Source organism: Poecilia reticulata, chromosome 9 (genome assembly GCF_904066995.2).
Source record: "Poecilia reticulata chromosome 9, P_reticulata-male-v2, whole genome shotgun sequence".
In the NCBI taxonomy this organism is placed as follows: domain Eukaryota; kingdom Metazoa; phylum Chordata; class Actinopteri; order Cyprinodontiformes; family Poeciliidae; genus Poecilia; species Poecilia reticulata.
Genome location: NC_088838.1, coordinates 10,499,759 through 10,512,455, shown reverse-complemented (window position 1 = coordinate 10,512,455; position 12,697 = coordinate 10,499,759). Strand labels below are relative to the sequence as shown.

General features: G+C 41.8%; 2 protein-coding genes across 4 annotated transcripts in view; one reads left to right on the top strand and one right to left on the bottom strand.

Moving 5' to 3' along the window:
* The window catches only part of adamts13 (ADAM metallopeptidase with thrombospondin type 1 motif, 13), a 19,778-nt gene extending 15,674 nt beyond the window's left edge, over positions 1-4,104 (top strand). For both annotated transcript variants that reach the window (XM_081610522.1, XM_081610521.1), the window contains 7 exons: positions 607-789; positions 880-1,084; positions 1,359-1,683; positions 1,766-1,909; positions 2,003-2,182; positions 3,661-3,836; positions 3,919-4,104. In XM_081610522.1, coding sequence (XP_081466648.1) covers positions 607-789; positions 880-1,084; positions 1,359-1,683; positions 1,766-1,909; positions 2,003-2,182; positions 3,661-3,836; positions 3,919-4,074 — 1,369 coding nt within the window. In that variant the 3' untranslated portion in view covers positions 4,075-4,104. The remainder of the gene's footprint in view (positions 1-606; positions 790-879; positions 1,085-1,358; positions 1,684-1,765; positions 1,910-2,002; positions 2,183-3,660; positions 3,837-3,918) is intronic.
* LOC103470626 (carnitine O-acetyltransferase) lies at positions 3,878-12,697 on the bottom strand. 2 transcript variants are annotated; one of them, XM_008419234.3, is made up of 14 exons: positions 12,541-12,697; positions 10,073-10,342; positions 9,096-9,214; positions 8,137-8,190; positions 7,871-8,036; positions 7,581-7,755; positions 7,290-7,468; positions 7,107-7,207; positions 6,903-7,022; positions 6,670-6,792; positions 6,424-6,559; positions 5,100-5,162; positions 4,874-5,011; positions 3,878-4,742 (listed from the first exon to the last, which is right to left on the bottom strand). In XM_008419234.3, the coding sequence occupies exons 1-14, from the start codon at positions 12,565-12,567 to the stop codon at positions 4,527-4,529; spliced, it is 1,887 nt and encodes a 628-aa protein (XP_008417456.1). In that variant the 5' UTR covers positions 12,568-12,697; the 3' UTR covers positions 3,878-4,526. The 2 variants fall into 2 exon arrangements, with proteins under 2 accessions (XP_008417456.1, XP_008417457.1); XM_008419235.3 differs by lacking the exons at positions 10,073-10,342; positions 12,541-12,697 and adding an exon at positions 9,559-9,624.

Genomic DNA, 12,697 nt, shown 5'->3' with positions numbered 1-12,697 from the left:
GGAAAAATCTCATTTACAATTTACCACAAGTCGTGTTGACTACACAAGAAATGTGGAAGAAGGTGCTCTGATCAGAACAGAGGATAGAAAAGTAATGAACAGAGAAGCAGGCCAGAGATGATGGGAAAATGGATGGAGCAAAGTAGAGCTCAGTTGTTGGAAGGAAAATCTTTTGGAGGCAGCAAAAATAATGAGACCGGTGCATATTAAGTTACGTGATTTAAAAAAAAGAAATTCAGACCTATAGTAAACCAAGAATCTACTGTAAGCTTTTAAAATGGATCCTCACAAATACAGTATCCAATCCAACTGAGCTACAGTTATTTTATAAAGAAGAATGTACAAAACGTTTGGTCTCTTGATGTGCAAAGGTGGTGGGAATGTATCCTAAACGCTCTGCAGCTGTGCTAGCACCAAATGGTTGCTCTACAAAATGAATCCAAATGTCACACATTTCAGAAAAAGAACATAATAATAAACAATTAAAGACCATGTATCATCCTCCTTCCATGTTGTAACGTAACATAATCTGAACAGGTTTATGAAGTGTGGATACTCCTGAAAAAAGACGACTTTACAAATGCTCCTTTTTCCTCAAACAACCAGGTGGCGCTCTAAGCAAGGAGTCTGCAGCGTAACGTGTGGAGGAGGGGTAGCCAAGAGAGTGCTGTACTGTGCTAGAGAGGCAGATGGAGAGGAGGAGGAGGAGGTGTTGGAGGATTACAACTGCAGCGGCTTTCCCAAACCAACAGCAGTGGTTTCATGTAATACTCACAGCTGCCCTGCAAGGTGAATTTCACACAAGCAGTCTGAGATCTGTTAATTTTGCAAAAAAAAAAAAAATGGGGCCAAAGCTCACCATCAGTGTCACTCATCCAGGTGGAAGGTATTTAGGACGTCACCCTGCTCCGTGTCCTGTGACCTGGGGGTAGCTCAGAGGAATGTCTCCTGTGTCCAGTTTGTCCACGGGAAGGAGAGCGTGGTGCCAGAGGACGGCTGCCGTGCAGCTGTCCAACCTGCCACCACTGTGCCTTGCCTGGTGCAAGCGTGCACCTTCAAGTGGGAGGTGAAACCATGGAGCCAGGTACATGTGACGGGATGGGACGTGAAGATTAGTTCAGATTGATGTGAATGCAGGATTCAGTTCAGATTTAGCGGAAGTATGCATGTCTTTTCTGAGAGCGTTCCTTCCCAGAGTATATTATTTAAATCTTACACCAACTCTTCATTTGAACACTGCTAAACCAGGGGGTCTGCAACTTGAGGCTCTGGAACCATGGATTGCAGAGGTTGCAGACCTCTGCTCTAAACAATCTGGTGTGCATAATCCAGTTTACGCTGTGCCATGTGCTCTTCAGTGCTCAGCATCCTGTGGCTACGGTATCCAGTCCCGAGCTGTGTCCTGTATGGGCCCCCCTAAGCCTGAGCCCCTCAGCCCCCTGTTTTGCATGCACATGCCCAAACCGATCACAATCAGAGGCTGCGACACGGGCAGCTGCAGAGACGTGGCCTTGAACAAGACCACTCAAACCCTGAAAGCAAACTCCACGGAAAAGCCTCTTCCATCTCCTCCTCCGGTTCATAAAGATGCGCCACGGCGCCGCCTGGGCAGCCTTCCTCCGAGGCCGACAGAGACCATGGCCATCGTAGAGACTACCACAGCCACTCCAACGCCTAAGCCTAGTGAGTGCTGCGTCGTTGATCGCAGCGTGTCAGCAGATGAAGATAGAGCATGATTATCATAACAGTGCATGTGCTTTTTGAGATGCATGTGGACAGCTACTGCTGGAGGAATCAGGCACTGTGGATTTGCACAATGCGCCGAGCAGATGCACAGTGTCGATTGGTCGACCCCTCGACGAGGTCATCAGCATCACACTCATATCCAGCTCTTTGGATTGCAGAAAAAGTATGCTCCGATTCAACAGTTGAATAATTTCGAAAGTCTGTTGCAGACACCAGGATGTACGTAACCCTGTGTGTGTTTGTGTGTGTTGTACAGGGGAATACGTGGCGTTTTTCGATCGTCTGGCTTTTGTGAGGAAGTGTGTGCAGGCAGCAGGCAGTGAGCTGACCACCAGAACCAATGTCCTGCTTGTCCGGCAAAGTGTGGTCACTCCTGGAAATGGAGTTGTGTTTATCTACAGATCGAAGAAGAATACAAAAAGGAGTCACCATCAGGGTAAGGCAACTTATTTAATAACCAGTTTAATATCACATGTTATGCCCAATATTTGTTTTTATAGCTAAGGTGATGATACACAGCTATGCATCTCTGCAGAGCTAAACGGTGTTGCAACTGTTCACTTTAATGCCTGGCTATAAAGAAGAAGTGGATGAACTACATTTTTTTTTTCTTTTACTGTATCGGGACATATCTTGGTCGCACAGTGTGACACAGTGGGCTCTGTTGCCTTTGTAGGTTCGAATCCCAGTCTGGGTTCTGCTTTCATGGACTTTGCATGTTTTCTCCAGGTACTCAGGATTTCTCCCACAGTAATGACTGTAAGGTTAACTGATCTCTCTAGGTCGCCCTTATTTATGAGTGTGTGCGTGTGTGCGTGTGTTGGACTGGTAACTTGTTCAGTGCGACATTCCAAGGATCAGTTATTCACAGCCTTAGCACAAAATAATTTGAACCCTTTCATGCATAGTGGTCACTACAGTTTGCAGCTGTCTAAAAGCCATTTTCTTGTGCTTCTTGTGGATTTTTATGTTATAAATGCACACAGACCACTGAAGTGGACACTGATGCACCATAAAATACACCATCAACTACTGGCCATCAGCTGCAAATGCAAGAAATTATTTTTGTTGAATCCAATATGGCCGACAGACAAAGAAGCACGCCGACAGACCCGGTCCCTCCTTCTACTGTAGACGACTCTTGCAAGTAAAAAAAATATTGCGACATCAGATAACCCCTAAAGAACAATACTACTGGTTGATTTTTCAAATAACTTTGTATTTGTAGAAAATTACAATTGATCACCTAAAAAAAAATTTTTTTTTTTTTTTACAAAATTGATTTTCCTACTTTTTTTATGCCTTAAGAAAATTAAAAAAAAAATTGGAAAAAAATCCTGACACAAAGAATCATAATTCATGCATGAAAGGGTTAATGATTCTTTTTGACTGTTCCCTGCTTTAAAAAAAAAAAAACTCTTAAAATTATTTTCATACAGTTTTATATAACAGTATTTACAAGATATGTTGTGTTGTTTCTTTAAAAATGTAATAATTTGGCGTCTTTTATCGGTACTGAACAATGGAATACAAGATAAATTAATTTCAGTGAAATGTAATATTTGAAATAAAGTACTTAAATTAATTTAGTAACATTTGAAAGGGTTCTAAAACAACCTGAGAGGGAAATACTCAATATTGTTTAAATAAAAATGATTAGAAGAATTGTAAAGTGACCTCTGACTGGTTTATATTCTTGGCTCTACTAGTTGCTGTGGAGGGGGTTTAATCCTGGGGATTTCCACAATAAAGTGTTATCCCAGCCTCACCAATACCACAGAGAGGAATATGCTGCTGCAAATGTCCCGACAAAATATCATCTCTTAACTTCTCACAGACAGAACTGCATTTGAACGCATGTGATCTTTTTCTCAACAAACAATAAGTAAACTCTTCCTCCTTCTTACCTCGCAGATTGTGACATTCAGCTATTTTCCCCCAGCGGCATTTTTGAGAATCCGGTTACATCCAATACCAGCCACACCTGCCGAGTGCTCATCAACGCCCCTCCCTCGGTGAAGATCAGGATCCAGGCGCTCCACATAGCGCTACCATTCAACACCACTGGCACCCAGTCCACATATATCATGGTACAAAACAAGCTTTGTTTTTAAGACACGTGGAATTTGGATGAAGAATAAAAAACATGTTTTTATTGTGTTTCTTGCTCAGATCCGAGACATGGATGCCTTAAAGACCAACGTGTTTAACGGCCAGCAGCTGTTCCTGTGGCACTCCTCTGGAAATATGGCTGAGGTTGAATTTCATGGCGACTACCTGTATTCCAAAGGAACCTTCAGAGCTGAATACTCCTTTGTGCGTCTTTGATCCACGACATAAACTATTAAGAATAGATTATATGTTTAGCATCTTTCTTTTTCGTTTACAGTATCACTATCATTTATTCTATTTCATAGAAAAATCCTTTTTCATTTAATTTACATAGCTAAAATATATGCTTCTTGATTTTTCACCTGAAATAAACATACAAACCAAGGCGCCCGGGATCTGTTAAGATTCACCAGGAACTGGTAAGAGAAAAAAAAAAAACTTTGCTCAACTACAATCGCTCGCATAATATCTTAAAATACACATCTACTATTGACTGTTTCTCCGTTTGAAGGCAGTGCATTTTCAGTTAGTTTTCCACGAACCCTTTGGTAACAGGTTTCCTCTTAGTTCTCCGTTGCGCAGCGTCGGCGTTCCGCCAACAGCACTGGCAAGGACTCAATTCAGTTTCAGCTTCGTACACAAGCGACGCGCCGGGCTCATGTGTGGGATCACTGTCTGGCCGCGGCTGTTTCTGTGAGGAGAGCTCTCATGTCCAACAGCGCTTCCTTTACAGCCTGGGCGAAGTTGGCAGCGTTTGTGTCCTCACAGCTGTTGAAGGCCGTGATCGCGATGTTGATATGCTCATCCATGGGATTGTAACACACACCGTAGCCATCTGGCACCATCGGACCGAAACACATCACGCAGTCTGTCTTGGAGCCAACCTGGACGAAGAGACGCAAGAGAGCAAACGCGCAAATAAATAAATCGGAGTGTAAACAATCATTCTTTTTGGTAATAATAGGCTGTTGGGTTCTTTGTTTGTTGTTGTTGTTTTGTTTGTTTTTTTCCGTACCTGGCTAGTATAGAGGTTAAAATGATGAGCTACTGCATAAGAAGTGTCCATGAATATCTCAGGCATAGAGGTCAAATCTTCAATACTCTGAATTTTCAGCCCGAGCAGATGTCTGTCGATAGCCTGTCCATGGATTGCCTGAAAAAATTAATAAGTAATGTGTGGTAATAAAACTAATAGGAAGTTGAAAAGCATAAACTAAATAAAGTAAAACAGCAGATCTCACATTGTGCGTGTTTTCCTTGTGGGCTTGAACTGCCTTCTGCAACAGAGCAAACCGCTCCTTGTTCTGTTGGGAACATTTTCTGCTCAGTAAAGCATCTCACCTCTCGAACATAGAATATTTATTGTCCCTTAATATTCTTCATATCCCCTGAATTTTTCACATTTTGTCACATCACAACCACAACCCCCCCTCAATGTTTTTTGTATTAGGGTTTTATGTGATGGCACAACACAAAGTCTAATATTCCAAACGACATTCCAGTAGCACGCTAAAATCAGAAATCGCATATATAAGTAAATAGTCTTTCTGTGTGCAATTTATTTTGACGGCACAGCTGCAAATATAGACTGACGTTCACCTAAACTGACCGGGTAAGGACAATATTGATCAGATAAGAAGCCGACAGGTCAGTGGCAGCTGGAGGAGCTGCAGAAAACTGTCAAAAAAAATGACACTCGCAGGTGCGGCCAAACTATGAAAAGAAATCTGTGACTTATAGTCTGGAAAATATGGTAGTTGCAGACTCCACAAATCTGGGCTTTATGGAAGATGGTGAATAAAAAGGCAGTCAGAGAAAGACAGCCACAGGAAGTCCAGCCACAAATCATGAAGGGCCCACGGCAAACAAGCAGAAGACCATCCGATGGTAAGCAGACCAAAATTTTATGTGTTTTTGCTTACAAAACGCAACATGTATTGAAAACCCAACCCTGCACATGAGCCTTAGACCTCCATGCAAACCTTAAAACATTGGGAATGCCTTTCCTCAGCAGTTAAAAGGAAATAAACTGGAGTACATGTGAAGATGAATGGACCAAAATGTAGGGCAATCCCAGAAGAAACCCTGATAGAGGCTGACAGAAACACAATGGACGGGGTTATATCAAAGCACATTCCTGTGATAGAATGGCCCAGTTAGTGCCCAGGCCTAACTCCCAGTTAGGGTCTGTGACAAAGATTGAAAATAAATGTTTAAATACGCCCTCCATCTAATCTGCATTGATTTAACCATTTTAAAATCAAAGTATTGCTGCCACACTATTCAGATTATTTTTTTCAAAACTTTCCATCCACTTCACAATTAAACACTAATTTTTTTCAGACTCTATTTGTGCAAAAAGGTGAAAAAAAGCATATGCATGCCACACTTTTCAGATTTGTATTTTAATAAAAAAAAACTCGATATTTTTTGTCTCATTCTCACATCTGTACTTTGTGTTGTTCTACCGCATAACATTCCACTAAAAAACACCAAAGCTTATGGTTGTGATGAAACAAAATGCTTCTGCAAGGCGCAGGATAAAAAAACCTGCTCTATCCTTACCTGCTTCGATGGATCTTGCATTGCCTGAACAAACTTAAGTGAATCCACAGTGGTGGATCGGATTGCTTCTGTGCGTCCGTATTTGAACATTCTCAGTGTTGCGCTCTCATAAGTAGGACAGCAAAAATCATACATCCTAAAATATGAAGTCAACACACACAGACATGCATTTTATTTTTATATGTTACACTTATTTTCCAGAGCATTTCTGTTTGTTTGTTTGTTTACTAAAGAGAGATTTCGTACCTAAAGTAAGCCAGCTGTAGAGCCATTTGCACAAACGCATCTGGACTGAGCTCATGCTGTTTTGGCAAATTTCTTCCAAAATGAGAAAATGTGAGCACCTTCACATCCAAGTCCTGCACCATTCTGAAAAAAGAATTAAAAAAATAAAATAAATAAAAACAGTAAAAAGTAAAGAAAATGCAACCAAACACTGAACACAAGCATACAAGCATATTTGTTTACAGTGTACGCACATGTTCATATTCTGTTTGGCTTTTTCTATGTCTCTCTTGATCTCCGGCGTGATGTTGAAACGTAGCTTCTGAGGCATGGGAAGAGGAACCATAGGAGAGCGAACCATTTCAGGTCTCTGCCTGTCGACAAACGTAAAAACAGATCAATCCGAGCTCAATCAGAAACAGGGGAAAGCGGTCGTCCAATGATCGAAAGAGACGTACATGTATTTAACAACGTAGTCGATGAGAAACACGATGGGCGGACCCTCGGCAGGCGCATGCTCGTAGACCAGCCCACACGTGCCGTCCTCACCGATTATAAACTGCGGATGAATATGTGGTAGTTTTCAACCAATGCCAGAGTCCTGTTTGTTGTTTTAGCCTTTAGTTCCTTGTCAAACTCACCTGCAGCGTTTTATCAAACCAGCGGTTGCCACTGTTCCACCGGGTCCCTCCTCCGTGGAGCATCTGGGCTGCCACGCGACTCAGATACATCTCATCTGACACTCGGAGCATCGGGGCATCCAAGCAAACTGTAAATATGCTCTTCTGGATGGCACGAACCGACTCCTTATTTGTCCTGTCTGAGGGTAAATAAGGGCAGAAGGAGTTCCTTAAATATTTTCTCAGAACAACGTTCAAAAACCAAAATAAACTGGAATGTTTCTCATGCTATTTTCTCCATGTCCTCCTCACCCTTTATTAGGTTGTTGTAAGCTTTTCCCCAGGTGTTGCGGTGCTGTGACGTCAGGATGCCAATTGGTTCTTTATTCGTTTGCAAAGAAGAGTTCCAGATCTTCTCCAGCTGCATGGTGAGCTGATCTACTGTCAGCGGTGTGCCGTCACTGTTATAAACATCTAAAACAAAAAACTAGAGGAGAAAACTTCAGTTAGCTTTAACACGGGTCAAGATTTTCTCTCCCAACTTCGAAATTATTATGAGGTTGCAAAGTTTAAAACTACGCAAACATTTGGCTGCATGGTACCTGAAAGTTGTGGACCACGGTAACGTGGCTAGGAGGTGCCGTCCCTGCAGAGTAATGCAACACCGTGTCTCTCTTTGGTCCGGGAATACGGCATGTGGACAGGATCTGGTAATACTGGTCCATGCACAGAGGCTTTCCATTCAGATACTGGACAGGCAGAGTTTCTCTGCAGCACAACACAGCGTTAAATTAACAGTTGCCAAGACCAAACCGAGATCTTCCTGTCGCACAGCAACAATGTCTGAAGTAATTTCAGGAAGACTCACGCGTCGACCATTCTTTTAAAGTCCAAAACCCCTGCAATGAGTTTGGCAGCAAACCTGCAGAGAAGAAAATCAAAGCTGCTCTTCACAGGAGTGGATACAAAACACGTCCATAGTAACTACTGCCGAACGCTTAAATTGATCTTATGCATTTCAGTGATTAATATTGTCGTTGGAAAGATGATAAGCAAACTAGGGCTGAGACGATTAATTGAATGAATCGTGATGTATTCATTCTTGCAATAACTGATTTAGTAATTGAATTGATGCGTACTCAGTAACTGAGTATACTGCCTATGCAGATTCTTAAAAAAAAGAGCTTTTCATATGTTGATGTTAGAAGGATTTTTTTTTTTAGCTGCAGATGCATCCTTTGCTGCAAATAGTCAAGCATTCACTAAAAGAAGGCAAAATATTCATTTTCTTATTTAAAAATGGATTTGAATTATTTGTTTACTGCATGTTTTAGCATATTTCTGATGCTGTATTAACAAGGCGTAAGTGGTTAAATGAGAAATCTGCAGAATATGCCAATTATTTTATCCGATTAATTGATTAATCGTCAGAATAATTGACGAAATAATGTACTCTATGAAATAATCGCCAGTTGCAGCCCCAGAGCAAACTCTGGCCTCCACATTCACAGCACATCCCATATGTCACAGCAGCTAAAAACAGCTGAGCAGCTAGCAGGCTTTAAATAGCCAGCACGAAAGGAGAAAGACTCTGCGAGTGTCAGCTTTAATCTTCCAACTTAATACCACCTTGTTTACACTGTAAGCACACTGTAGTTATACAGGTTTCTCTCACAGCCCGACACTTAAACGATCGTCATAACTCAGAGTATCACACTGAAGGTGTGCTGAAGTTGGAAACACAGAGAGCCGTGTGATTGTTTAGCGACGGCGTTTTAGTTTTCGCCACTGGTTCAACAAGAGAAGACGTTCTTCCTGGTTGCTCACCTCATCTGCCCTTGGCGGTCTTCGAAGTGCATTCGAGGCAGAGCGACTCCAGTGCTGGTGTAGACGGCCACAGGCATGCGACAGTCCAGATATGTCGATTGCATCCACCATTCTGACAGCTAAACGCACATCCACAGTCAGAGGGCATGTCACACATTTGAATAGACAGATTCAAAGAATATGAAAGCCAATGTTAAAAAGAAAAAAAAAACAATATGAATTCTTGTCTGAGGTTTGCCAAAAGCCTCAACAGGGAACATAGTAAATGTCTGGTAAATATCAATATCTGCAGATCAAAAATGTTAAAACTTGTTTACCTTAATTAATAAAAAAGACCTCTAGTTTCCAAATTATTATGGACTCCACTGATTTTCTTTTATTCTATTCCTAAAATATCACACATGAGACTTTTTCTTTAAAAATGCTTGCAGCACTTATCCAAGTTTTGTTAAAAGACAAGTACCTTGTGTCGCTGCAGCTAACCTTTTCCCTCGTAAGACGATGTGAATCTGTCTGTAATTGGTTAGCCCTAATGAAAAATTAAAAGACTCAATAAATACCTGTGGCAGCAGGTCAAATTTGTATCATTCTTAAATGACAATGCCTCAAAAAAATTCAAATAGCAAATAACCCTGAGGTCACACATTGGACTTACTTTCTTGGTTTAGACTGAAACAAATTCAAGTGTGACAGTGGTCTACTCAAAGCCCAGGCCTAAATCCAATTGAGAATCTGTGGCAAGACTTGACAGTCGATGGCCACAGAAGCTCTCCATCCAACCTGACTGAGCTGAAACTATTTTCCAAAGGACTGGTCTGAAGTTTAAGTCACTAGATGTGCAAAACTAGTGGAGACATCTTCTAGAAGAGTGGACTCAGGCAGGGGGTAAATACAAAGGCCCAGCACAGTTCTCGCATATGTCTACCATTATGGAGCCCAATCACATAAACCAAACGCAGACAGAACCAAATATCTACCCAGTTATCCGTCTTTCTAGCGCGTCTCTCGAGCCCCTTCTGGAGCCGTTCTCCTACTCCGCCCTTCAGGAACTCCTGTATTAGAACGCGAGTGTGTTCCAACTCTTCCTCGCTGACGATGGGCTCCAAGGCGGCCAGGTAGCGCTCACACGTCTGCTTCAGAGGCGGAACAGGGAGCTTGGGCAAACCTTCCTGATGAACAACGGACCTCTCTGATATCTGCGTTACCGCTCTGAGTAAACGGCATGGGTTTGCAATGCCTGGACGCAGCTGCAAGACAGGAAGAGACTTTGTTTATATATTCAGTGAGAAATCCTAATAAATATCCTACTCCGTTTGTACGAAAGAAACGCAGTAATCCGGTCAAGTAAAGTATGACAGGCTATAAAGATCCACGGCGTGAGCATGTTTGTGTGAGAACACCTCTCTGAAAGAGAAACTTGACTCAAATTTGTGAATAACAATTTGATTATTCATAAAGGCAAATAGTTCAGTGATAGATGACTGAGCATGTGAAAAGGGACACCGAGACAACTAAGTGGAGCGGTTCCACTGTTTGTTGGGAGCAGCGGGGTTGTGCTCTGCCATCCTATAAATAGAAGGTTGACACTGCTGAACTGTGGGATGGTTGCTAAAACAAACATGCATGAAAGCATGAAATCCATCTGTGCCACACGTGTTAACACGCGGGTGCCATGTTCATAAGGTCAGTGCTTGTCACCAGATACAAAATAAATCTTAGATTAAAAGTCAAAGACAAGTATCCAAATGTTCAATGACGATACAAACAGTTGGTGATGAAGTATTATATTTTTCCTCAGAATTAATTGATTTTGAGAATGTTTTTAAAAATCACACTTAAAAGAAAATAAAAAGGAAGCACCTTCTATTTTGTGCGTATGTGATGGCGTCACAAGAGGCACAAGGGTTGGGCTGATCAGCATTCATTTGTAAACACAAAACGCATGCATCTTTTGACAGAGTCAAACCTTGATCCTGAATCATTTGAGTTGGAAAAGGTTCAGCCATTTTTTTGTTGTTTGAGCCAGATTTTGACCCCCGAAGGTCATGATGCATACAGCTGTGGCTGCAGAAGCAAATGGTGGTGAGTCAAATCTGTTTATAATTCTTTTTATGTTCTTATATATTATTGCTACAATGCATATTCCCCATGTATGAAGTAAGATTTTTTTTTTATTTTTGCATGTAGTTCCCTGCGTAATTTTGTAATTTGCAAGTGCAGGCTGGTCTGCAGATGAATCGACTGTGCGACTGACTTCTAGGATCGGGTTTATTATTACTAGTCACTCTTTCTGGCAATTAATCTTGGCAACTGCAGTGGTTATGGCAGCAGTTTTACTGTAAATACTGGGACTTAATTATTTTTAATAGAACAGATCGACTACAAATGTGGTTTTTAGCAAAGGAAAAAAAAAAACACATTTCTGAAAATAACTACTGATGATCTTTGATCATCTGGCCTTTCCAGTCTGCACTGGTCCTCCTCACAAATTACTTCAATATGTTTTCAGTAAGTTTTCCCTGAAATCCATGCAGCCTTCCCACTGAAGGCCCAGAGGATTCTGTGTGTCCGTAGAGAATAGAAGTGGACATCTCTGTAGGAAGCTTTTAATTAAAAACATGCAACGGTCAAAGGGATGGAAAACAAGAAAGAAAAAAATATGAATGCACTTTTTCAAATGAAATCTTATTAGTTGCCTTGTGTGTGATTGTCATTAGGGGCAATTATTGTTTAAAGGAGCTTTATTTAATGACAATTTAGAACAAAATAGCTCAACAAATATAAAAAGTACTCAGCTGTTCCACAGTGAACTGAAATGAGTTTAATTGATTTCTTTTTTAGTCTGGCAACCAGCTTTAATGTATGGCTGTAAACGGAAATGACGATGACGTGGGGGGCTGTCTATCATTTCACATTTATGTACAGATGTGTGTGTCACCTCTGTCAAGGTCATGGGAATAAGATAGAAGATAGAACTTCCGGTGAACCCTTTCAAAATAAGATTTTTGTGACAGCTAAGTGCGGCAATGTCATTAGTTTTATACACCACCTGTTACAGGGAATGATGTGAAGCATTGAATATATTAAAGAAGCGCCGTTCACTGTCCCAACCAGCGGCTTTCATGTCGCCGAAGTTGACATTTTATCAGCATACGCATCTCGTTAAGCAATGCTATCGGAAATATTAAGCTAACCTTACGCAACACAGACGTTGTTAAAAACTGCACCTAAATTAAAATGTACAATAACCTTCGTGCATTTGAAGACGTGAAGGGGGAGATTAATGAATATTCCTCTCGATTCCTTTGGACCTGTCACTGTCCCGGTGTTGTTGGTCCTGTAGCGCCCCACCCCTTCTCCTCTCCTCCTCCACTGCCTCATGCAGCCCGTAAACAACAACAAACCTCCTGCGTCTGGTTCAACGAAATAAGTTCAAGACACTCACCGCAGCTCTGACGATAGCCCCCAACATGGTGCCAGAAAGACGCGCGGAAGCCTTTGACCGTCCCGGGAATACAGATGGGTAACCCCCCGGGCTGTCATATCTCAAGGACAGGCACACTGTCTATTCTCAGCTGCCCGCCCCCCTTCGGACCCGCTGA